Here is a 27,843-nt window from a genome sequence, read left to right as displayed (position 1 = left end):
ATGGTTATTATCTCTTCTACTTTGAGTTTTCCATTAACAAGTACATACAAATTTGTGTCTTTTAGTCTGTCATGGCTTGAAGTTCACTTTGTAAAATTATAATAGATATTCCTTCTTTTTTCTAGGTTCCTATCATATAAAGTATTGCTTTTCATCCTTTGACTTTAAGCCTATGAATTTCCTTTTGAGTTAAATGTGTTTCTTGCAAGCAGCATACTTCTGGATCTTGTTTCTTGATCCATTCTGCCACTCTGTTTCTTCTGATTGATGAATTCAGACCATTTACACTGATGTATATAACCAATGTATATCGACTTATCTTTATTATTTTATTCCCCTGTTGTTGGTTCCCTGTCTTCTGTTTAATTGCTTGTCTTGCCTTGTAAATTCTATTGATGTTTTTGCAAGTCTAGTCTTCTTTATCTCTTTCTAAAATATCCTTCAGAAAAATTTTGAGAGCTGGCTTGGTTGTCATGAATTTCTTCAGTTGTTCTCTCTCATGGAAGTATCTTATTTCTCCAAGTATCTTATTTCTCCACTGATTTTGAAAGATTGTTTTGCAGGATACATCAACCTGGGTTGGAGATTTTTTCATTTTAGGACTTGAAATACTTCATTCAAGGCTTTTCTTGACTTAAAAGTTTATGTTGAGAGTTCTGTTGTCATATTGATGGTCTTTCCTTTATAAGTGATTTGTGTTTTTTATAACAGTATTTAATATTTTGCTCTGCTGAATTTCTTGAATTTTGAGTATTATATGCTTTGGCATAGATTTATTTTAATCATAACTAATTGAAGTCCTAGATGCCTCACTTACTGTATGTCGAATTCTTTATACATGCTTGGGAAGTTTTCTGCCATTACTTCTGTGAAGGGATTTTTTTATGTCATTTGGCTGTCTCTTACTTCCTCATTGACTTCAATCAATCTTTTTCTTCTTTACATTGTCTTGCAGGTGTCAGACTTACTTTTTATGTTCCCTTTTTATTTTTAAGAAATCTTTCTTTTCATGGTTGCTAAGCACAGTCCTGTCATGTAGACCTGATTTTTTGTCCTCAGTTTGTTCAATCAAATGTATATACTTTCAACAATATTTTTCATTTCCTGGATATCTGTTTGAATCTTTTTCATGGATTCCATTTCTTTCCTACATTGGGTATTCATGGTTTTCATCACTTTCCTAAGCTCTTCTATTTTTTTTCTGTGTCCATTTTAGAGCCACTGAGCAAGTCCTTCATTTTGAACATCACCTATTTTCTTTTTATTGTTGGCAGTGGTGGTGCAGGGTCTCACTATGCAGTTCAGACTGGCAGTGATCCTCTTATCTCAGCCTCCCCAGTGCTGGAATTACAGGCATGTGCCATCATGCCAAGTTTTGGTGGCCAACTCAGCATGCCCAGGAGCAGGGTCAGCCTGGCATGCAGTGCTGGGGATTGAAATCAGGACCCCGTGCTGCCAGGCAGGCACTTTGACCACTAAGTTGTCTCTTTAGCCTCTATTTTGTATTTTATAACTGAGAGATTTTTTTCTCATCTGATTTTCTCTATAGGTTCATTAATCTGGTTGCTTTGTTTTGCTTTGCTTTGCTTTGCTTTGTTTTACTTCTGCTTTACCATTTCAGAAAATTCATGTGGGTGGTTTCTGATTTCCTCTATCTTGTTGTCCTTTGAACTTGTCCTGGGTGGGCTAGAATATTAGAGTTGCATTTTTCTTCTGCAACTTGTCATTTTTTTTAAACTTTTACTGTATTTTCTTTGTTAATGTTTATAAATTGCTTATGATAAGTAACTTTATTAGCAGTATCAAGGCCTTCCTACATACTAAGATGTCCTCAAAGATGTCCTTTAGATATAGCTGTCTTTTAGCTTGTGTTTCTGTCCCAAGATATCATATAACCAACTTATTAGAATGAGAAGTTCTCATCTATAGGGCCTAGCACTTGATCTTTTGTTAATGGACTATGGTGATGATTATGACCCAAGAAATCACAATATTGTCATAAAAGGGAGAACAACTGATCACAACAGGTTGCTACCAATCATGTACCATAAATTGAGAAATTGTTTTTGTTGTTTTTATTTTGGTATAAAAGTTTATGTGAATTATTTAATACTTACAGAAAAAACTAAAAGAATCTTTACAACCAAAAAGTCTGCAAATTTATGGTCCAGATTACACAAAACATTAAAGAGGCTAATTTTTTTTTGCTATTTTTTTCTAATCTTAGTAAATTCCCAAGAAAATCCTCTGGTGAGGTACCTGTGAGTAGGTTTATGTAGATAATAAATATTCTCCTTTGAAGTTTTATAAACATAAATGTTTAAAAGATGTGGTCCAAATTCCAACCAGATTTTCCCACTACTACTTCTTGGACATAAGTAACAATGTGGAGTTTCCATTTATATATCCTTGCTTATGGCAACCTCAGATTACATACATTTCAAAAGTATAAATCATAAGTGAAACATACCTGAGAGTAAAAGAATATAGAAAACTGAGATTAGGATACAGATATGTGCAATGTCAATGGGATTCTGTTTCCAAATATCAATCCCACCAGTCTATTGTAGTACTTGAAATTCTCCCCAGTGTTATCACCACTTTGGATTAAACTGTCAGCTCTCTAAAAGTCTGTGTCAAATGCGAATACATTAAGAGGAATGTAGAGCTATTTACTCCCATAATAGACTACTTGCTGATTGACAGCTTTCCCTAGAGAACCAGAAAACGTGTGGGTCACTGGACCAAAGTGATGTATACAAGGCCAAAGAAAGTCTGTGGTGCAAGACTGAGCCCTTTAAAAGTGTGACAACTAGATATTTTTTTAAATATTTATTTATTTTTATTTATTACATTTATTTATTGTGTGTGTGTGTGGCCAGCTCAGCCCACCAGGGGGCGGGCTGGCTGGCATGTGGTGCTGGGGATCGAACCGCGGTCCTTATGCTTTGCCAAGCTTGTTTCAAGTAGGTGCTTTAGACCACTGAGCCATCTCTCCAACCCGACAACTAGATATTGATGTAGGCTGAGACCAGCATAGCAGAAAGGCAAAGGAAACTCTAAAGGGAAAATGAATATTTATGAGTCTTTTGTATACCAAATATTTTTATTAATGTGATTGTTTTTCATATTCACAATGACCCAGTGAAGTAAATATTAGCATCCTCTACACTTGGAATATAAGAAAATTTATCCAGATTAACATCTCTAATGTGAAAACAGCCCAAGACTTGAACCCAAGTAATGTGACTCATATCTTCACTTAAGATATATATCTGGTGCTCAGTAAAGTGTTGAAAGTGAACTGTTTATAGGTTAGCTTATGATAAGCAAAATAGATAAAGTAATGGTTTTCTTAAAGTGTTCTTGTGAAACATTAAATGTCTCAGTAATTTTCTTCTGAAGATTAGAATGAGAAAATACAATTGCCTGTGATCTTCCTCAAGGCCCAAGTTAGTTCATTTTTAGATACATTAAGGCACTGCGCATGATACAACAGTCTTCCATCTATGGACAGGACTAGTTTGAGATTATACAATGACAACAATTTCCAACCAGTATGCTCCCTTGGGTCTTTTGTAATCACTCTCATATGACTTGAAAACCTGTTCTTCATGAGCCATGCAAATGGGATGATATGTGATAGGAACAATACCAAACATCAGAGAACATTCTATTTGACATTAAAATGATTTAGACAGACATTTGGCTACAGATACAACCTCACCTTACATATCAATTAATGAGTAAGTCAGGCATTATTGTCTATATATAACAGCAAGGTGGGTAGAGAAGTATATCAGTCAGGAATATCTAGAGAAATAGAAAATATAAAAAATAGGAAAGAAAAAATAAGAAAGAGAGACATCAACAAATTTCAATTTACTTCAAGGAAATGGCTTACATGGTTGTGGGGAGCAGATATGTCTGAAATCTGTAGGGCAGAATGGCAGATTGAAAGCTCTTAGAATGTTGTTGATGCAGCAGTCTTGAGGCAGTATATTTTCTTACTCAGGGAAACTAAAGTTTTGCCCTTAAAGCTTTCAAATGATTGTGTGATATGAAAGCTAAAAACATTATTGAGGGTATTCTCACTTAGTGTCAACTGATTGTAGACATTAACCACATTTATAAAATACCTCCACAGCAACACCTACATTGGTGTTTGGCTGAATAAAAACTATAGCCTAGCTAAACTGAGACATAATACTAAACATCAGAAGGCCTAGGTGAAGTTCCAAAAAGAATTTAAATATTACTATCTGCTCATGGAGATAATCAAGAACTGGCCTGTAATAATTTGGACTACAAGAAAAGAAAACTGTACAGTAAATTTACTAGGGCAGTGTATCTGATTTGAAAACGTTAATATTTGTTGAGTCCTCCTGTATATTTGACCTTTAAGTCTTTAACTCATTTATTCATTTATAATAGCAACTAAGAGGTATGTCATATTTACCCCATTTTACTAATGAGAAAAATGCAGTTCATAGAGGTTAAACAACTAAACAAAAGACACAAAGTTAGATAGAGCTGGGTCTCAAAGTCAGATATAGATGAAATCAACTCCCCATTCTTTCTACAAAACAAGTCTACTAGTCTGATTAATATTTCCAAAAGTAGATACTAAGTCCAAGATGCATAGTTTTCTTTGCATAGGTTAGTTTATATATTTATTTTATTTTATTTTATTTTTGTTTTGTTTATAAATAAATAACCACTTTAGTTCTAAAGAGTCAAGAGTCAGTGTTTGGGTAAAGCAAACAAACTTACCTAAGGACAAAGTAGAAGGGGATGAAAAGAAAAGTTTGACAATCATTGTCGTTTTTCTCCTAATACTCTAGTGTTAATCTGCTCCCATATTATTCCTGAATTCACCCCCTCTGCCTTAAATCATAAGACATTTAGTGTTTCTATTTTAGTTCAAACTTAAATTATTTTCTATAACTAATGCATTTTGGAAATGCTCTTTCTAGAAAAAAAACCTTAGTATAGTGAGTTCACTAAAAAGCAAGAAAACTAGTATCATCCATCCTTTCTTACTATCAATTAATCTTTACATAAAAGATTTCTACAAAAATAATTGGTGATGCTATAATAAATATAATAAATTCAATGTGAAGGGGGTGATGAGGTGCCCATAATTAAGTCTGATTTCTTACTAGGGTTCCTTATCATTGAAGTGTTTTACTGAAAGATCCATTTTTAATACAGGAAAATGCTTACATTGGTTTCCTGTGGTTTTACACTTTGCAATGTTAACATGCTTCATATTGCCCTTTGTCTATTTTTAAGACATAATGATAATAATTTATCGCTGTTTTGCTTTTACATAGTATTTTGTCTTTTTAATGTTCTTAACTACATTATTTCAAAGAGATTGTTGTACTTAAAAGAGAAGAAAGGTTGAACCATTTAGTGTAGAGTGAACTGAAATTTGAGTTTTTTATGCTGTGCTACAATAGTCTTGTCAGAGATCACATCGACAGGTGAACAGTTGGATTAGGGGAAAAGTAGTCTTGCTTCATCAGAGGCATAGAAGCAGATGTCTGGTTGTCATGCAAGAGGAAATCAAGAGTCTTTCTGGAGCAAGACAAAAATCTCTAGGTTTCAATCAGAATGACAATCCAAAGAGGATTGTGAGATGTGAGAAGTTCATGTATGTGATAGTTCAAGTCCCCAAAAATGTTCCTCTGTTGGTTTTTTCTCCAACAGTTATCTCAAAGACACCATCTAGTTTCAGACACTATGTTTGTGACCCTGAAGATATATTTATCATTTTGATTTTTTTGTTTTATTACATTACCAAAATTTTTAAAATTTTAATGTTTTATTATTTGCAAATAATTAATGTATATTCATTATCAGTTTAAACTTTACACAGAAAGTAGTAGCCTTTGTCTCAAATTTATTTTTGATACATTCTTTTTAAAGATATTTTATTTTTAATTAAGACATAGTAATTGTATAAATCTGAGTATATTGTGATATATCAAAAATTTTAAATGAATAATGTATTGCAGTTATTTCTGAATATTAAATGATCATCTTTCTGTTATCATGAAAAGGAGGAGGTGCACCAATGTCAGATTTAGCCCTATAGAAAATGAATGTAGTAGTGCTCAGGTATTTTATTTAAAATAGCATTAAAATCAGTTTGTGAATTCTGGGTAAATAGTAGCTGGTGTTATGGAATTTCTCCTCAAGTGTCTACTGGATAATGAAAAGAAGTAATCCATAGAATGAATATTTAGCCAGAGTACATTTTTAAAATATAAGAGTCCCCAAAGAAGTAAAGGACACTCAAATTAATGTATGGTTAACTTTAATTTTATTTTGGTTGCCCATTTGGTTGACATGTCTTATTTTGTTTCTTCTCAGCTTTGACCTTGTAGCCATTGGTGGCATCTCTGTTGTCTTAATCTTTGACCGTTCACCTTTTCTATCTGAGAAGAGGACACTCTGGTTGCCCTGGAATCAGTTCATTGTGGTGGAGAAAGTAACCATGCAGAGAGTGGTATCAGGCCCACCATCCTGTGATATCTCCAACTTCATCAGCCCAAACCCTATTGTGCTTCCTTCACCACTCACATCATTTGGTGGATCCTGTCCAGAGAGGGGCACTATTGTTCCTGAGCTTCAGGTGGGTATTAAACATTTTTTATTATTTTTATTGAGAAACAAATAGTAATGAGACAGTTTCAAGACAGGTTGGTAGGACAGGTACAATAATTAATATATTACATATTGTTGTCTTTGTAGTGGTTATACATAGTACAAGATACAGACATGATATCCTGTCCAAACACTGTTAGTACAAACCTTTCTTCTCATTGAATTAAGAGAAAGTAGCTGTATATCTATCCTAACTAAAGTTATAACATCATGATGGCCAACAGTGTGTGATGACTAAATTCCTTTTTTGCCAGCTCTATAAAGTGTAGCCCCTCATTTTTCAAGGGAAAATTTTAGATGTAGTCTCTTCATCACACATTTGCAGAGATGGACCAGGGCATTAAGACAATATCTGGCCAAGGAAAACTGAAATAAACTAGCTGTCATGAAAACTAAACCCCCAAACTTGACCTAATGAACACTGCTCTAAAGAACAAAGCTAGCTGGCTTAGTAATGCTAACAGCAAATCAATGAGCATGGTCACTTTGAGGTTCTGAAATCAAAGCTCCTTAACAAATCTCTTTTTTTCCCTTTGTGTCCCTTGCATCTTTAGTCTCATTATTCTTAGTGTGATGATTTTAATTGTTTAGCCATGTTTAATAAAAGTAGTCTTTAAGACTGTAGCTTTTTTTAATGTATTTTGGTTGTTGCAGGGTCTTACTATGCAGCTCGGACTCATAATGATCCTTCTGCTTTCAGCCTCCCCAGCAGTGGGATTACAGGCATGCGCCACTATGCCCGGACTCTGGCTGACTCGACCTCCCTGCGGTTGGGGCTACTGCAGCATGTGGTGCCGGGGATCAAACTGTGGTCCCTCAATCATCCCTCCCCTTGCCTAAGCTTGCTTAAGCAGGAACTTTAGTCCCTGAGCTATCTCACCAGCCTGACTGAAGCTATTTGTAGAAAATTTTGTTTCTGACTGTTCAAGTTTATGGTTTTAATAAAACAACTTTTTGAATCTTTCCATTTTAGCATTCCTGAGAATTTTTCTTTTTTGCTTTTTAACTTTTTTGTTAGTACATATTTGCCATACATATTGGTCATATCCATCATAGGGGATTTGGGCCTGTACAAAATATATCTTAATTCTTCTTTATTCTCCATTCCTCTCCCCTCCCTTTAACCTTTCTTCTCCAGCCCATTACACAAACTTTGTTTCCATTTTGTCTCTTCCATCCTCTGTTTTTACTTTTCCCTTCGTGCTCTTCCCTCCCCTCACCCCTGTTCCCCTTCCAGTTTGAACAAGCTCTTTCTACTTCCAGTATCTATCCTCCATTATGCTCTACATTTACACTTTGAGGTTCTCACACAGGAAAAACAGTGCAATATTTAAATTTGTATGTCCAATTTATTTCACTTAAGATGATGGTTTTGAGGTGCATTCGTTTTCCTACAGATGACTCAAGTTTATCTTTCTTTAAGGCAAAGTAATACTCCCATTGTATATAAATAACACATTTTCTGCATCTGTTCATCTTGTAGTGAGCATATGGGCTGTTTCCAAGACTCAGCTACTATAAATTATGGTGTTATAATTATGGACTTGCAGATATCACTATGGTATATCGCTGTAGTTTTCACCCATGAGGAAGATACCTAGAAGAGGAACAAAAGGGCCAAATGCAACCTCTAGTTTTGTTTTTTGGAGTAGTCTCTGCACTGATTTCCATAGTAGTTTATGAGTTAAAATCCAATTAGTAATGAGCATTCAGAATTGTCATTTCAATATTAAGCCATTCTAGTAGTCATAGTACAATTCCCTCACCACATTATAAAAATATTTTAATAATATTTAAATTTGGAAGCCACCAAAACGGAATCCTCAGTCTTACAGATTCTGAAATCAAAAAATATGGTGAAGGGGAAGCTAAATAGCTCAGCAGACTAAGCGCCTGCTTAGGCAAGCACAGGGTGGGGCAGAGGTTTGATCCCTGGTACTGCAAGCCACACTGGCCCAGCCTTCTGGCATGCTGAGGCAGCACCTGAGTCCAGGAGTGGTAGCACACCTGTAATCCCATAACTGGGGAGGCTAAAAACAAGAGGATCACTCTGAGTCTGAGCTGCCTCGTGAGACCCTGTAAAATATAAATATATATATATATATATATATATATATATATATATATATATATAGTTAAAGAAGAGGTTAATGGGCTCTCCAGGATTGCGTTGAATTTTCTTCTGTCACAACATCCCCACCAGCTATTAACAGTGCCCAGAGAATCTCATTTAGGAAACGATCACATAAAAATAATGCTCTTTGGGAGAAGCAGTCCAAAACACTGCCTGCTTCACACTTTTCTTTTATGGAAAAAAAGAAGCGATCAGAAAAAATTTCAATGAGCACATTTGTTCTTCCAATTCTTTCACAGATGTCCTTAGGATCTGTAAGTCTTCAATAATATAAAAGTTTCAAATTTAACTAGGATTTCATGTTCCTTAGAGAAATGAAATGCTAAGGTGGTGGTTGCTGTGTTATCTTGTGCTTATTATTCTTTGGTCATTATGTGATAAGGCACTCAATGTACAACTCCAGTATCAAAGAGATAATATACAAGAAGGACAATTGGGTAAAGGGTACACAAGGAGAACTAAGTCCTTGGAGACAGAGAAATGACCAAAACTCCTGGACACTGAAATGTCTTGGATTTAACAATCTGTTCTGTTAGCCACTTTCCTCCCAAGTTTGGGAAATCAAGAGAGGACAATATCGAAAGGGGAAAATGAATGAAGACATAAAAATGTCCACACTACCTATGTCACTCTAAATGTATTGAATAGGATGGGCTTTTCCTTCAGATGTCTTGTTTAGAAACATGAAAGTCAATAAATATAAAGCTCACTTTTAGTGACCTCTTCAAGCCATGTAACTCCATGTGTAATAATAAATAAATAAGCAAATAAGTAACAGCAATTAAAGAAGCCAAATGATATTTTCACTTATAGCCAACATTTAATATGGATTTCAGAGAAATTAATGGGAGTTATTTGCTTCTCAGCCACAGGTGTCAACTTAAAGTAAATTGTTCCCAGTCATTCATACAATTAGACACAGAAAAATGTAAGACAACATGGGTTAAAAATTTGGCCTCAAGGTCATTTGCACTTTCCAAAGAAAATGAATTTTTTGACATTAGCAAAGATTAATTCTAGGGTTACCTTAATCTTTATCAAAAAATATCACTTGTTAGGCCTGATTCTAGTCCTTTCTCCTACAAAGCCTAGCTTGAATAAGGATTACACGAATGGTTTTGTGACTTAACACCAAACGAGCTTGTGTGTGTTATGTATAAGGAAAAAAAAGACGTTTTATTGGAGTCCATAGTGCTGAATTGCTTGACATTCAGCAGTATGATCTTTTCTTAGTAGAAGTTGGAAAAGATCAACAGTGTTCTGGAAACACTGTTGAAAAGCTGAAATTGTTTTTTACATAGCCCTTCCTGGCAGAGGAAAAATCTCTAGGGTTGGCACAGGCTTGTCCACATGCAGATTTGGTACTAAATTCAAGACCTATAGTCACAGATTCTCTAAGATCCCAGAATAGGTGGTTTGACATCCATAGATCCCTTTAGACTCTTCCAACAGTGCATGCAATATCCTTCTCAGGCTCTAAGCACTGATAAAACCCAATTATTGCTTCTTTTTTTTTCTTCCAGGTTGTGCAGGAGGAAATCCCTATTCCTTCCAGCTTTGTAAGGCTGAGTTACCTGAGCAGCCGAACCGCTGGATATAAAACCCTGCTACGGATCCTTCTGACGCACTCAACAATTCCCTTGGGGATGATTAAAGTCCACCTCACAGTGGCTGTGGAAGGACGACTCACACAGAAGTGGTTTCCTGCTGCAGTTAATCTTGTCTACACATTTGCCTGGAACAAGACCGACATCTATGGACAGAAGGTTTGGGGCCTTGCAGAAGCTCTGGGTATGTTGAACTAACTCTTTGTAAATAACACTTCTAGAGTCACAAAACAGAAAACACAAATTGAGTATCATTTGCAATTAGAATTTCTTTTTAAGAGGATTTAAGGCTGTTTTTTTTTTAATTTAAACACTCCCTTTGGGCCTATTTAGAATTCCTTTTTGATACATTTTTGCTTCAAAATAATTTTAGCTCCCCTTTCGTGATAGCTGCATACCATCAAAATCACAGTGTCTCACTTGTAACTGTCTCCAGAGCTGAATGTTGCCTTCTAACTGTGACCTTTGATGTGGTGTTCTTTAGGCCATGTTTTTGGATTTGACATTTAGACTGTCATTTCTACTTAGAAAGTACAAAATTCTAACTTATAGGCATCTCTACTTATTATCTTTTATGTCTAAGATAGTTAGACTCCATTAACTTGTTACTTCAATAGGTTAAACAAAAAATCATTCTAATTTCTTATTTCTTTTGATTTTATGTAACCTAAAACCTCTAAAACGTAAAGTATTATAGATATCACAGACTTTAAGAGACCCATTCGGCCTACAGATTTTTGGATATTTAATTCTCTTAGAGAAATAACACTTCTAAAAGATGAGACTGTGACAGATTTGCCAGTTTTTTATTTACTATAATTCCATAAAACAAGGAAATCTTCACATCAGAAAGAGTAAAATGATCTGCTTTAAGAAATGATAGTAAATAATTTAACACTGTCAGAGACACACAGAGAGAGAGAGACCCGTCTTATTTCTTTTATGCTATAGAAGACAAAATTTCCCAAAGGACCTGTCACTTACAGGTCTGTGGACTTGCAGTTAGAAGCCAAGGATCCTTGTGCCTTCAGGCAGTACCTCATGGAAACCAGTGCTTCATGGGCAGAAGTAAAGCCTATTGTCAAGCTCTCTAGAGGAGCTGTTTTCATACCCTCCCTTAGAATGTTTATCACGATACAGCAGCCATATATAACTGCCCTATATTTCTTGGACTATAGTGTATCCGTTTCCTCTCTTTTCAGAAGAAAATACAATGATAAAAGAGAGAGAAAGGAGGGATAATCAGAGAGAGAGGGAGAGGGGGAGGAGCCAGCGAAAAGAAAAGAGAGACAGACAGAGAGGGGAGGAGAGGGGGAGAGGGCGGGAGGGAGGGAGAGATGGAGAAGGGGAGAGAGAAGGGAAAAGACAGAGAACTGTTATCTCCCTCAGGGACCTTCATATGCTTCAATACTTATCTCACCTGTGTTGAACTTCACCGGAATGCAAAGAAGAACAGGTTTTGATTTCCTGAAATAATGGGGAATTGCCATATGCACACGTAGAAAAGTAAGGGAGTAGTAGCAGCAGCAGCAGCTTCACAAACAAACCCCTAGAATTTTAGCCTTGTGCAGAATACATTGTAATTCTAGGTTGGCATCTGCTGTCACCTCAAAAACAGTACTGGTTGCCCCTTCTGTAGTCAGAGTCCACTGTTTTCCATGGTAGTGACTTATGACTGAGAAGTTCTTACACATATGACTTGGGTATACTAATGACTGACGACTCAGTGCATCCTTTCTGCCATACTAAACTACTCTCCTTTTGTCTGCCAGTTCTTTTCTGCTATAAGTGAGCTCATTCTGTGCTGCATTCAAATTCCTCTTAGAAATCAAAACATTGTTTTAACCAGATCCCATACAGTGTAGAGTCTGCCATGAAAATAACCATCAAGGCTGCTAGTTAGGAAACAGAACCCAGCTGAGACCCTACTAAAGTGAATGTAGGGGCCGGGGAGATGTCTCAGTGGAATAATTGCTTCCCTGGCAAGCGCAAGGGCCTGAGTTCAATCCCCGGTTCCACCAATAAATAAATAAATAAATAAATAAATAAATAAATATAAAAATAAAGTGAATGTAGTGGTTGTCAGAATGGCGCTGCAGCCACACTCCATCCCTCCCTGTGTTTAGGTCATCCCTTCTTTTCTTACTACTGGGTAACCCTGGTAAACTACTTAATCTTCTAGTGCCACAGTTCTTCCACCTTTAAAATGAATAGCATAAAGATAATTTTACTTACAGAACCACTGTATGTGACAGTTAGTATGACAGTAAAGTGTCTGGAAACTTGCAAGCACTAAACAAATTTTGTATTGCTTTTGTCAGTGTTTCTATGACCAGAGTTCTGGGCCTGTGTGGTATAAACCATGAAGTTATGCAGTGCTGTTGCCTCACTTTTTCTTTCTTTCTTTCTTTCTTTCTTTCTTTCTTTCTTTCTTTCTTTCTTTCTTTCTCTTTCTTCTTTCTTTCTTTGGTATAGGGTCTCACTACATGGCTCCGACTCATAGTGATCCTCTTGTCTCAGCCTCCCCAGTGCTGGGATTACAGGCATGCACCATCATACTGGGTTTCAGTGGCTGGCATGGCATGCAGTACCATGGATTGAGCCCAGGCCCTTGCACTTGCTAGGCAGGTGCTTAGATCATTGAGCTGTGTCCCCAGCCCCTGTCTCACTTTCTTTGATGGGGCCATAGGGGTATGGATATAATAGGCAGTCACTCTGACTTACATAATTGCCACTTTGAAACACACACACACACACACACACACACACACACACACACTCACTTACTCACTCACTCACTCATTTTTTGCCCCTCTCTGAGCTCTGAGAAGCTTGCACTTATGGATTGCATTGCCTGGATGCCTTTGCTTTCTGGATTCCTATTTGATGTAGTCAATCAGTGGAACCACCTGGAGACTGCAAGGTAGAAGAACAAAATCAGGATGCTCATATCTTTTCTTGTTGAATGTACTCTAATATTAGCTAGTAGCTCCTCCTGTGTCTATCCAACCACACTATGGTCTTCTATATCATATTTCCCTCTGCTTAGACCACCAACACCCACCCATTATAACCATCCTTGAAATCTATGAGCATGTCATGTTGTATGCCAAAAGAGAACTCCAGTTTTAGATGAAATTGAGGCTCTAATCATATTGGGATTGGAGATTGGAGACTGACGTAATTTACGTAGATAGACCCAATGTCATCGCATGGGTCCTTAAATGTAGAAGAATAAGGCAGATGTTACATATCAATACTTGATGAAAATTACCTGTTCCATATTATGCCTAAGATGTTTGATATTAAGACAGATAGTGAGGTTAAGCTTAACAGCCTAGGTTGTATGGTAATAACAATAAGCTTGTCTTCTGGAGGGTTAACAACCTAAATTTGCAGAACAAAATTAGAGAAAAAGGAGGGCCACAAGGAAAGCCAACATTTTGGCCCTAGCCTTCCAAGGTCAATTAAGACTCAGGACATATGAGAACTTGTACTGTAACGTCATGTAACTCAGTAGTGTCCCAAATTTTCTGATCAAGGAGATTATGGGTCCAAAGAGGAAAGTGATCGATGATGTAGAGTGTGCCTAAGGAGAGTCACATGGAGAGAAAACATTCTCTCAGGCTTTCACAGAGAGCATATTGGCCAAGCAATGGCCATGACTCATCCACATGGCTGACACTGACAAAGGTACTGCAATCTGAGGTACAGGATCTCAGGATAAATTCTAAGGGGATTTCACTCACCTTATCAGACCCAAAAGCTACAACTCTTGTTGCATAGGTCCTGCTTTACCTTGGTCTTAACCATCCAGCAGAAAAGTATAAAACAAAATATAAGAAGTAAAGCCATGCTGTTATGTTGAGCTGTAGGGGACTCCGGTCAACAATTTCTGACATTACCAGTCAAGCAGAAGACTCAATGCTATTATGGACTACTGGACTCTTTTAGAATATTTTGCTGAGTTAACACACCTATAATATTCAAATAACAGAACTGAACAAGAAAAGAGGATACAGATGAATGTCCATTTTGTATCTGTGTATTCAAAATGGTTAAGATAGATAGTTACATTCTCTTAATGAATAGAGGGATTTGTTTTAATGGTGTTTGTAAATAGGATATGATGTCCGCATCTTGTAGAGCAATTAACCACTATTAAGAATGTATCCAATGTGTTAATTATTGAAACTGTCCTACCAATTTGGTTTGAAACTGTCCCATTGCTATTTGTTTCTCAATAAAATTATGAGAAAAAAAGCAGATGTTACAAGAAGATACAACTATGGGAGAAGGGCACAGAAGGACCAAGAGTTACTGGCTTTGAACATGAGGCACAGTAGTCGCAAAACAAGAAATGTGAATGGCCACTAGAAACCAGAAAAGGCGAAGGAATAAATTTCCTTTTTGAGTCTCTGAAAGGAACTCAGACTTGCTGCCTCTTGGATATTCATTCACAAGGACTCATTTAAGATTTCTGACCTCTTTAACTGTGAAATGATAAAGTTGTCTTGTTTGAAACCCTTATTTTGTGGTCTTTTGTTAAAGTTGCAATGGGAAATGAATACAAAGCTTAACCAACATTCATGCAGTCCCAGTTGTAGTAAGGTTCTTGATTAAAACTATGACTAGAGTCACACTATTCTTCCTTTTTTATGCTAGTTAATTAGGAATACATAACTCACCTATTTCTGCATGGTAGACAAAATGGGTTTCAGATTTAAACAAGTTGCATAGCCTGCTCATGCAAATGCAGTCAGGAGCAGGATACCTCAGTTTGATTCCCACCTCTAATTGCATTACCAGACCTGCCCTTAAGGCAGCTTGAGCCAGCCAAAAAAAATATCATTCTAAACAAGCTGTATTGGGCTGATCAGATAACTTAGCAGATTAAAACACCATCTTCAGCAGACACAAGGACCTGGGTTCAATCCCTGGCCTGCTGTGCCAGCTCCACCCCCGGGGATGTGCTGAGATGGCGATTGAGACTGGAAATGGTGGCATGCCTGTAATCTCAGTGCTTGGGAGGCTGAAAAACAGGAAGGATCACTACAAGTCCAATCTGTGTAGTGAAACCCTGTAGACCTTGTTCTAAATACAAAAAGTAAAAATAAAAAGATAAACAAGCTGTATTGGAAGTGATGGACAATATCTAATTTAAAATGTCTGCTAAGTTTGAAATGTGGGAATCATGTTTCCCACATAGCTCAGCTGTGGGGAATTGGTGTGATCTTTAGGAGCTAGAATGTCACAGAAGAAAAATGGAACATTGAAAGACAGCTAAAATGAGAAAAAGAGCGTTTGAGGTCCTAGAATATCCCATTCTTTCTATAATGAAATACTTTGCAGCTGGGATAATGCCAGAGTGAATAAATTAGCAATCGTACTTGTCCGAACTCCTTCCTTAGAGAAGTATCAATGGCAACTGATAAGATTGATTAATCTAACTACAATATTGATCAAATGGAAGAAGAGTAAAGTCACCCTAGGGTTCCCGTACAAAACCCACAATCACTAGTTCATCTAGCTTAAAGATTTTGTTGTCTGATACATAGACCAGACGCCCATGCTAAAAACTCCATGTGAGCATTTGAAATAATTTAGCCTTAGTGCTTTATTCTCTGGCTCTAAATAAGCAACACTGTCTAGAATTCATTGTGTTTTATTTAGTTTCTTTTCCCCAACTCTACTGCTTACAAAACAATGTAAAAAAATCATTATTGTTAAGTTCATAGTGCTTTTAAAATTCTAGAGACTGCTTATTTAATTTGACAAACTGGCTTGTTCAGGGCCTCTGATCTGCATCCATTATGTGAATTTTGTCAAAATAATTCCCTATGTCTGCCTGTGTCTGCATACATTAGCAATGTGTAATAATGCATTCTACCTGGTCTTCATTTTAATTAAATTAAATTGCAGTGGTTTAGAGTCCTGGAAGTTCAGGAAATCAGCCATCCGCCTTTAGTAGCACTGCTATAAACAATTCCATTTTTCTTCAAGGTTATTGGCAACAACAATTGCATAATTATTTAGTACAGTAGTTTGGCAAGAAAGAGTGGTATTTCTGGGCAAACTAGACTTCCTGAAGGTTCACAATGCATAGGAGTCTGGCTAAATTGTGTTAGAAACAGGGGACCATTAATAGTAATAGGTCCTAAGCTACAGTTGCTTTGTGCACACAAAACATTCCTGAGAACGATGCGTTAGTGGTCGTAAATTTCCCTTTAGTAAAACCTAAGCAAGCTGGGCAGCCACAAAAAATAGCACCCACTGAATATTTTAATAACAAATGGGTAGTGCTTTACAATTTGCACAGTACTTTCACATACATTATCTTATTGGAATCTGTATAACATTGGTAGCCACAGCAGGATTAATATGATCTTCATTTTACAGAGGGAAAAACTGAAGTTAAGAAAGGGAAGTGACTTCCTTAAAGTCCTGTACAGAGCAGGAATTGCAGCTCAGGTCTCTCAGTTTTGCCTGCCTTCTAACACTCTACTGCCTATGTTCACCAAAGTGACCTGCCCACCCTACCAAGTCCTCAGTTCATTGCTCCAGTGGCTTTCTGTCAGAGAAGACAGCAAATACAATAATCTTTTGTCATTTGTCCCCATTCATGAATTGATAATTGTTAGCTAATATGAGCATTACTTATCCATTCAACTTTATATACACAGTACCAAGGATACATACTTTTCAAGGACCTGCCAAATATTTGTAATCTTATAAAAAAGTTTATTGGCACAAAATTATGAAAGGAAAATCAGAAAATTCAAGTTAATGAATGTAAAGTGTCTAAGAAAGTGAGCATTATGTCAGTTTATCAACTGCAACTCGGTTTTAATATTTAACATATGAAATACATTGAATGAGGGACATAACTTGTATATATTTCCACATATCTTGTAAGATATGAGGCCCTCCAAAAAGAAGAGAACCTGGGGCCTACAACAGTTTCCAAACAGCCCTGACTCTGGCAAGCAAGTAGTACATACTTATTTCAAACTGTTGGCTCTGTTCTTAGTTATTAGTATATTGTAAAATTCCATTTAATATGTCAACCAGCATTTTTCAAACAATAAAAGAGAATGTAATAGAACATAATGCAACAAAAGTGAACAGAGTGTTATGGAAAATATCAGAATGTAATGTTATCAAGAAATATTTTTCTTGAAAAACTATCTCCAGTGTGTGTGTGTGTGTGTGTGTGTGTGTGTGTGTGTGTGTGTTGCCTGTGCATTTCCCCTTGTGTCAGCTGGGTCAAAACTAACAAGCCATTGGTAAGATGATAAAGTCAAGTGAACAAAACTTAAATGACTTATCAAAACTATATGACTTCCTTTCTAATTCAGAATTTATGACTCTTCTTGCCTCTAAGTCCCTGCTACAAACCTATTAGGTCATTAGGGAGATACCCTTCATGATTGTGTGACCATATAATTTATCATCCCAACCAGATACTTGTGAGCTTATAAGGAAAAGCTGTTAATAATTAAATGAAGACAACACACAGAGTCATTTAAACAACAGCATCTCTCTTTCCGTTACACTTTCCATTCCCTTTTAACCAATTAAATTACTTCAAAAGATTGTCAGTCCATTTTCAAGGTGAATCTGTTTCTTAATTCCTGCCCAAATAAAAATTGCTAAATGCTGCTAGAGGACACCAAGCTTTTCCTTTTCTTTAATGGGTGAACACAGAGAAGATTGTTTTGCTTCACTTATTTTTCATGCCCCAGAAAGAAACTGATTCTCTAGCTACTCTGACCTTCTTTCACATCTCCCAAATGTATGAAGCTGCAAGCCCTTGCACACATACTGCTTTCTAGGTGTGGAATATTCTTCCCTTAGCACACAATCCCCAACATATGAGGGGTTGACTTAGAACTTTTCATTTTTGTGATGGTGCAATGGTGTGAAAACAGTGTGCATTCAGTAGGAACCACACTTTGAATCTTGAATTTTGATTTTTTCCCACCCATAAGCCATAGCTCGCAGTCAGCCATGCTATTATGAGGATAAATAGCTGCCACTTTCTGTCGCTAAGCTGTGATGTTCAATAGGTTAAGTATGTTAAATGCATTTTTGACTACAATATTGTCAACTTACAAATAGTACCCCATTTTAACACTGTAAGTCAAGGACTCTCTATACAATAGTACCCTCTTATCCGTGATTTCACTTTCTTTGATTTCAGTTACCGACAATCAACTGAAGCCTGAAAATACTAAATGGAAAATTCCAGAAGTAAACACTTTATAAGGTCTAAATTGTATACTAGTCTGGGTAGTGTGATGAAATCTCCTCTGTCCTACTTTCCATCTTCCCAAAGATATGAATCATCTCTTTGCCCTCAAAACGGGAGAATCACTATGAGTCTGATCTGTTTAGTGAGCCCCTGTAGATCCTGTAAACTCTGTACTAAATACATAAAAAAGAAATTAAAGGAGAAAAACATGTATCTGCTTAAGTTCTGAAAAGCACTTAATGAAAATTGCACATCTGATGCTGAAAACTCTTTATAAACTAGCAATAGTAGATTAACAAAGCACTTCAAAGCATTGGACAATACGTCAAATTGAGGAGCCTTGGGAGTCATCCTGTATTATGATAAATTACTTGAGAATAAGAAAAGACAGAAGAAACCTGAAAGTAGGCAAAAGTTTTAATAGTATTTTCCTACATAGTTTTGGTCTGATGTTGGCACAGCCAGCATTTGTTTCTTTAGGTCATTTGTCTTCTGTAACTGTTTTTGGATTTTGATTAAGCCAACATTTTAAAATCATAGGAAATGTTTGTTGTTATATTTTAATGACTCCTTTTGGAAAAAAATTATTTTCATGTTATTAGTGACCTCTCACATGTCATGAAATTACTTTTAGATGTCCCTTAAGTTTAGGAAGATAGCATGTAAATTTCTAACACTGACTACTTTATCAGATAGACTACTTTTAATTATATATTGCCTTAATAAATGAAACCATTATGATTCTGAAGCATTAGCCTTAAGCTATTGAAAAATCATCTGCTTAATCTTTTCATATTTCACACATCAGCTTCATTGCATGGCATCTGTACCTTGGCTATTTAATGTCTATCTCTTACCCAAGCTTTTATAGATAAATGGAACAGTCATTAAACTGGATGTCAGGGACACCATGGCCCTCAGCCTTCTTGCAGTCCCCTTGTCATTCAAATGCTTGAATAAGTATGGATGAGCTTTCAGTTATTTTTCCTATGTTAAGTGGCTTCAGGAGCAAGCTACAGTCTTTCACCCTATCTTCTTTAGAAACAAGTGCAATATTTTCAGTTCGGAGGAAATGCAAAAGGGGAACTAGACTGACAGTGAACAGGAAAGGGGAGCAAAGGGATCCTGGGCTGCACTTCCCAGGGGCTGACATAGTGGGAAGGCAGAGAGTTAATAGCAAAACATACATTCTCTGAGCCATGGGAACACCTCCTGGTGATGTCCTTAATTCTTGATTCTTGACACCTGCATTCTCTCCCTCACTTCATCAGAGAGATATTAATGAGACTTCTCCTTAGCCAAGAGTTATTGGCAAGAGCCACATGTTCCTTTTGCAAAGGGCTTTGCCACCTACTCATAGGACTGCACCTCTGACTTCACTGAAACATTGATGAATTATGTTTTCCTTCCTATTAAACTAGTCTTTCAGTCCCCAGTCCAGTGCCTCATAACACTCTGTGTTGTTAATCAGAGATGATAGGCACAGGATGGCTGAAAAATGGTAGTGGCCCATTCTACTTATTTAGCTGAACCACAGCTATTGCAGTATCAGGCAGTGTGTGTGTCAAGGCTCAGTATTTTAAGCACCAGTCATGTTATAAACCTTTCCCCTCATATTTAATTAAAAGAAAAATTGTAGGAAGGCTGGCCAAATAGCTCAGCAGATTAAAGTGCCTTCAAGCAGACTCAGGGGCTGGGACTTCGATTCCCTGGGCCTGCCATGCCAGCCCCACCCCCAGAGTGCGCTGAAACATCAACTGAGACTAGGTGTGGTGGTGCAAACCTGTAATCCCAGCTCTTGGGATTGGAGTGATGCATACCTGTAATCCCAGCTCTTGTAAACTGGAGAATCACTACAAGTCCGATCTAGTAGTGAGACCCTGCACACCCTGTTAGACTCTTCCCTAAAATATAGAAAAAAAGAAAAAGAAAAATTGTAGGTATTTAGTGCATTGTAGTTTGTTTCCATGAATCTAGGGTTGGTTGCTCCTGCACTTTTCACTTCTCTCTGTATTTGGAGAGCAGCTCAAGTCCACAGAGTGAAACTTCTGCCTTTTCATCAACCGACTGCAAGTTCTAGGATTATGTTAAAGTAGGCTGTTCTCAGAAACCTTGTCTTGTTACTCTGAGCAAGGAGACCCATACAAAAATATCCCCAACACATAGCCATTCTCACTAAAGTCAGTTGAAATTTTGGACAAGTCTTAAGTGTAAATTATAACTTTATTAGCTCATAGAGCTTTCTCAGGAGAAAGTAAATCTAATAAAAATTAGAAGGAGCTTATTAAGTGGTTGCCTTGTTGCTATTTGCTGTGACTGGGGAGAAAAAAGTAATATAATTGTGGGGTTTGCAGCCAATGCACTTTTTTGTTGTGGACTGGAGAGCAATTCAGAGAACAAATAGAAGGAGATGAAAAGAGTAGGCATATCTCATTACCATTGCATTGAGAACTCTTTAATTGATGCTTTATGTAAGCATTTCCTGCTACTGAGTTAGGATGATCTTTAACTGTTACTGAGAGGGAAAAAACAGGCTCCAATCCACCATCAGAGGTCACCAGGGCACACTACTTATTTGCAAAACTGTGCAATCACCTTCCGGGGAAGGGATTCTCAGGGAGCTCAACAGGCTTACAGTGTACAGAAGGCAGATCGAGTAATTGCCAGACATACTGTGGAGAAGGAGATGATGGCTTTAAGGGAACTTGTAATTATTGTTGTTCTGATTATTTATTAATCAAGACTTTTAAATGCCTGGCAAGAGGAGCAGAAACTGTGTTAATCTACACACCAACATTGCCCTTAATGTGCAATCTCATTTTCCAACATGAGATACAGTGTTCTGCTTGGTTTTTGGATTTAACCCTCAACTTAAATTTATAAAATGCAATCTAAAGTGAATAAAATTTACAATCATAGAGTTTTAGTGCTAAAGGGGAATGAAAAGAATTATCCAGTACAGCACTATTTAATCTGAGAATTTTATTTGAATTTCATGAGATCAATGAATCAACTAGAATTATACACAAAATTCTTTGTGAGTTTATTCTTTTCTAAAAAGAATTGTCATAACTTTTACCAGATTCACAATAAAGTGTCACCAAAAGGGTCTAAGAATCAGCATTTTTGGTTACCCTGTCATCATCTTGCTGCCAACAAAAAACACAACTCACAGAGATGGAGAGCAACTCCTTTGCACCCACACTGCTAGTTGAAGACATATCTAAAAGACAAAGTCTGTTCTGTCTCCTAATCTAAAACCAACTAATTCAAGGTGTTTTAGCAAGTAGAGGCTGTGGTGAGAGACTGGATAGACTATAGACAGCCTTGATTTGTGCCATGAGTATAATCCAAACTACATTACCTCTGAGATGCCTTTCATCTCTGAGATCCTGTTTCTACCCATCTTAGCATTGGGAAGATGATCCCAAAATAATTTCTAGTTAGAAATTAATTCCGTTTTATGCTTCCTACTCCTTTTCCATTGATCTTCATTGATAATGACTGATGGAGACTAATATGAAAATGAGTTTCTGTTCCATGAGTCTTTACCAGCTGATGGCTGACAGAAGTGCATCACATCAGGACTAGCTTTATGATTTTTAGGGCCCAGTGAATGAAAATAGAGAGAATCCTGCATGATGCTGGCATTAGAGCATCAAGGCAAGCATGGGGCCCTTCTGAGCATGGACCAACTTGATCCCTACTATAAGCTCTGGCCGAGTTGAAGGGAAAGGCAATGTAGCCTGAAATTTAAAATTGGTTGTACATGATTCACAGTTAAAGAGTTGTGCATTTATTTTGGGTTTTTGTTTTGGTTTGGTTTTTGTACCAGGAATTGAACTCAGAACCTTGCACTTGGCAGGCAGACATTTATGCCACTGAGCTATCTCCCTGGCCCCAAGAGTGTATTTCTAATCACAAAAACTTTTTGGCTGATCTGTGTCTGTGCACTTGCACACCCATGGACATGAAGATACAAATCAGTTTGACTAAAATGATCAGTTTTCCCTTCACCTAAAACCAAAAGTAGTTTGCTCCATTTTGTAATTTTTGGATCTATTATGTTGCTATTGTTTAAAAACCTGCTTTCACTATCAAGTCTCATAACCAAATGACAAAGGAAGAACTGAGCTCTCTAGAAAAACCTAAACAGTGACAATACTTAATTTGTTTTGTCTCCTTTTTTCAACTGTTTGTACTTTTTCTGTTCTTAATTTCTTATACGTTTTTGTTTTTTTTCTTTCTTCTTCCAATTTTGCATGCACATATCTGGTAGTATGAATAACTGGTTGGAAGATGACACTATGTCTTAAACAAGTACTATGGAATTCATATTATTTTATTCCGTGAAATTCTGTATCATTTGCAATTTTTTTCTATTTTAGTTCTAATTTGTAATCTCTTTAAAAAACAAAAAGTAAAAAAAATAGAGTCAGATAAAGTTAAGTGCTCAAAGTGGAAGATGACAGACCAACTAGGATCATTGGAAGCCGAAGAAAGGAAGGAGAAGTTTGGGGCTATGTAGTGTACTGGGTGAATGCCCTCCGGCTCAAAATGTTATGAAGATAGGGAAAGCATCCTAAATTTAGGAAGCAGAAGTCTGGGGTTCCAACAGGTAAGTGGGTTTACCAACTGGGAAAATGGCTAGGATTTGGTATGCATGGGCTATATATATATTTCAATAGGGTACAGACACCCAAGACACCACAGTCTACATTTCCCATTTTAGCAACACACCAGGGTTCCAAGTTTAATGCACAACATCTGTGCTTTGTAGGAGCTGAAGCCAAATGTTTGGCAATGTCTCATTGGTTAGCTATATGCAGAGCCCAAAACATAATGTGCACAAAGTGGAATTTACACTTGCAGCATTCAAAGCAAAGTCAGTCTTCTCAGCAAACTAAAGGCCAGCTAGCACAGAAAAAATATAAATTAGCCAAATCAATGTAGATTAGTCTCATGTTTAGTCAGTTGTTGCAAAAGTGACTTAATACTCCAAAGTCAGTTTTCTGAGTGCATTTTGCACTCTATACAATTAAGAAATCAGCCTTTACTATACGTTTCTTATAAAGGTAGGGATAAATTATACTATCACAGTTTCATCCTGTAGAGAGCTTCTCTCTTCAGTTTTGCAGCACAACCTCCAACTCAGAAGCCTAGAATAAAGCTTAACATTCACAAACATATGGTATGCACCAAATGACAGCATTCATTCATTCACTTCACACATTTACCCAACATGAGCCACTTGCTGATCACTTTTGGGTAAGGTATCCTTGGTGTGAAGTTGTACTGTGGTAGCTGAACATATTTGCGGTCAAATCTCAAACCCAAATTAGAAGTCAGTAATACAGACAAATTCCACAGATTTAGGAAGCATTGTGAACATGAAGCAAATATTTGACAATTTTCTGATATGCTATTAACTCCTTGTTTGCAGTGTCTGTGGGATATGAATATGAGACATGCCCTGACTTTATTCTCTGGGAGCAAAGGACAGTTGTTTTGCAAGGTTTTGAGATGGATGCTTCTAACCTAGGAGGCTGGTCCTTGAATAAGCATCACATTCTGAATCCTCAAAGTGGTAAGCAGTGTTTTAAATTTCTATTAATGCCATTTCCCTAATGCTATTTAGGGCATATTTGCTGCACAGAATTTGTAAAGATACAAGAGAAAAATCATCCATAAGAATATCCTTAGAGGTGACCACCTTGGTACATTTCCTTTCAAGTGCAGTAATTTGATTTTGAGTTAGCAATGGTGCATAAGCATCAAAACACTTCTCCAAATCTCTTCATTCCTATAACCACTTTTCCTACTGTTACTTCCTCCTAGTTTATAATTTAAAAATCAGTAAGTAAGGGGCCATGTGTGGGTCCTGAACTTGTGCTTCTCTGAAACAGAATGATTTTGCTACCCAGGCTATAACAATGTCGTCTACATTTCTCCACCTCCTTTTTAGATACTACTAGGAAATCAGTCATTGAGGTTTCCATCCAGATTTCCTTTGAGCATCTGCTGGTAATTTTATTGTGGAATAAAAGTCCTCTACAGCTAGAGGCAGATCCTGAGCAAGCTACAGAACAAGTATTTTGTATTACTTTCACAGGAAGTGAGAATGAGAAGGTATCGAGGCAGCTATACTCTCTCACCCGCCCATCCTACATTTATGAAAGAGCAGGCCAAGGCTGAGTTTTACTGTAAGACTAAGACATGCATCTAACAATCATGTCCATGTCCTTACTGCCTATTCATCTCAATTGATTCAGCCATGCCAATAAGCCACAAAGGCCTGGAAGTTTTGATTGACAAAGCTAACCAGATTGACTTCCACCATAGACTAAAACTACCTACTATGGTACTAGTTTAGGACTCTATGTGAATAGTCCTGTTGCTGTGTGCTCCTCTTCATCTCTTACTCCCTTCCAGAAAGACCCTAAATTCTATTTCAGTTCTATTTTCTTTTAGCAGCAAAGATTCAGGCACAGATATAAAATGTCAACTTTTTTCTCTGTTGTCAAAAGGAGAGCCACAGTTTTAAAAGTACAAAAACGAAAGGGCAGATGCCACTTATTAAATTATTAGGTTTTTTGTTTTGATTTGAAAGAGTTTGACATTTTAAGCAGCGGTTTCTTTTCCACTCACTTTTATTGGCGTATATGGATTGTCTTTTTCAAATGCCTGTCATTGACATTAAACACAAAGTGGGAAATGACCTCTATCGAACCAGCCCCCAGCTGGGTGCTCCCAGTCCTGTATCCTCTTATCCTTTGCTTTATACAGGCTTTAGAATGCAAGAGAACCATTTAGAAAGTTGGCTTTGGGGGCCAAGTCATTTCCACAAATGCATTTCCTCCACCGCCATTCACCCATAATTAGTTTTTAGGTAATAGGTACCAAGTTACTTCGGAGCATTTTAATTGCTTTATTGAAGTACAATGCATGCACCATAAAATTCACCTATTTAGAGTGCATACTTCGATGATTTTTTAGTAAATTTGTAGTTATTCTACCATCTCAAAACCCAGTTTGAGAATATTTTTATCACACCAAAGAAGATCTTTGGTGCTTACCCACCACTCCACAAAATCCTCTTTCTGTCTCTACATTTCTAATAGTTTTGTTCTAAGAAAGAAACCTTACTTTGAATAGTTTCTTTAAGGAATATTGATTTTATCCTCTCATCTGTAGAGGCTTTGTGCCTGTAACCAAGGACCAGTCACACTTGCCAGGAAACCTATCTAAAGCCACCTATGCCACTGCCTTTCAGCCTGGCCTTGAACACAGGAACACTACTCTGGGGCAATTCCTTAAGTTGAAATCCCACCCACAAAGGCAGTTTTAGAAATCAGAATGCTAACTGGGAGGGAGAAACCTTGGGAACACCAATTTAGAAGGCAATGTTCTTTCCCCCTCAGGTCAGATGGTCTTTTCTGACTGATTAAGGCAAGAGCAATGTCTTTTCAAATTCCACCGCTCCATTTCTCTGTAGAAGAGGTCTAACTCTTTAAGCACCCTGCTTCTTTTGATCTGAGACAGATAATAGATTACAAAGGAGAATCTATCTTTCTGCAATTTCCTCTCATTGGTTAAAAAGACACCTATAATTAGATTGGATGTCTGCTGCCATTCTACTCTCTAGTTTTTCTTTGGCTCCAAAATCATTATGCATTGGGTAGTTTCCACTAGAGAGTGTTTTAAGACCATTTATCATTTCTTTTGCAGCAATTATATTTGCCTGGCAATTAGCCATTGGCCATGGAGAATTGTTTCTGAATATTATGCCAGATATTTAGGGGGGAGAGAGAGAGAGAGAGAGAGAGAGAGAGAGAGAGAGAGAGAGAGAGCACCAAGATCACGTTTGGTTGAGGAGGGACTTACACTTAAAATCATGTTTTGACTTAAGTTTCCAATTTGTGTTTTAACTGTGTTTAAGTATAAGAGACACAAATTATTAAGAGCTTATATCAATCATGTTTGGTCATTGATACCAGTATATCACAACAGCATGATACTTTCTACAACATTAACAGATGGATAATCTAATTTTATCATAATATTCCACTAAACAAAATAGAGTAATTAAAATTATGGTTCCTGATAAGCCTTTGTATGATATATTTAGCACTAAGTAATAGCTCAGAAATCTATAATGAAGATTTGTAAGACTGCCTGTTAGTTTGGCACAGAAAATGTTACCCTCCGGCTGGTGGGTTTCTCTCTCTGCCCAAAAATAATTACAAAGCAGAGGTAAGAAACGACTGAGCAAAAGTTTATTATGGAGTGAAAGCAGAAAGCAGCAGTACTTATTGTAAAATAGAAATAAAAATTTCCAGGGAAATGAAATTGACAGGGAGTTTGAAAAGGGTTCCCAAGGAGACTCCAATGGCTTGGGGTTTTTATACACAAAAAGTCACTATGTTATAGCCAAGTCAAGATTAACCAATGGGGTCACAATAAGGAAAGTTTGATGCAGAAGTGGTCCTATCAGAGCTTGGGGTCTGTAACAGTCCTATTCTTGTAAGTACCATTAATTGCAACTTAAAACAGCCAGTGAAATGACACCTTAGTCTCCTGAGACTCCAGCTGTCCAGCCTTGGTCATCAATTCATCCTTAGAAAATCTTTACAGTGTGTGATCATGTGATAATTTTGCAAGCCTATATCTGAAAATCAGCAACTACTTTGAAGACAACTCTATGTAACATAATGACCATTATTAATTTCCTATCATCTTGCTTTGAAATTCTGTGTCACTTATTAGTATGTGTTTTGCTCTCCTTAAAATTAAAAATAAATAAAAGATCTATTTGTATTGAGAAATATCTAGTTTTTTGTTCCTTTTCTATACTCTACTGCATGTTCATATATTATGCTGGAATAATTGGTATTTAGAGATCATGGGCAAAAATGGTTATACTCTATCTAAAGCTATTATTATAAGTAATAAATTGTACTTTGTCTTTAAAATAGAAGACTCATATTATCAAATAAACCATGACAGTCAACAGGTAAGCCAGGCAAAATCTCAGTCAATTCAGTTTTAGTAAAGTTCCCTGTGAGGGCTGAGGAGACAGCTCAGCCACATAAGCACCTGCCAGACTCCTTTGTTGGCTTGGCCTGCTCCAAGTGCCCCAGCTACCCCTGTAATCTGTGCCCTTCCCTGTCGGA

General features: G+C 36.9%; 1 protein-coding gene across 3 annotated transcripts in view; it reads left to right on the top strand.

The window, feature by feature from the left end:
• The window catches only part of Tenm1 (teneurin transmembrane protein 1), a 713,845-nt gene that overhangs the window by 559,482 nt on the left and 126,520 nt on the right, over positions 1–27,843 (top strand). For all 3 annotated transcript variants that reach the window (XM_004646075.1, XM_004646076.1, XM_004646074.1), the window contains exons 17-19: positions 6,382–6,643; positions 10,333–10,600; positions 24,114–24,257. In XM_004646075.1, coding sequence (XP_004646132.1) covers positions 6,382–6,643; positions 10,333–10,600; positions 24,114–24,257 — 674 coding nt within the window. The remainder of the gene's footprint in view (positions 1–6,381; positions 6,644–10,332; positions 10,601–24,113; positions 24,258–27,843) is intronic.

The sequence above is a fragment of the Octodon degus genome, unplaced genomic scaffold (genome assembly GCF_000260255.1).
Source record: "Octodon degus isolate 3935 unplaced genomic scaffold, OctDeg1.0 scaffold00251, whole genome shotgun sequence".
NCBI classification, from domain to species: Eukaryota; Metazoa; Chordata; class Mammalia; order Rodentia; family Octodontidae; genus Octodon; species Octodon degus.
This window is presented reverse-complemented; position numbering and strand designations above follow the sequence as displayed.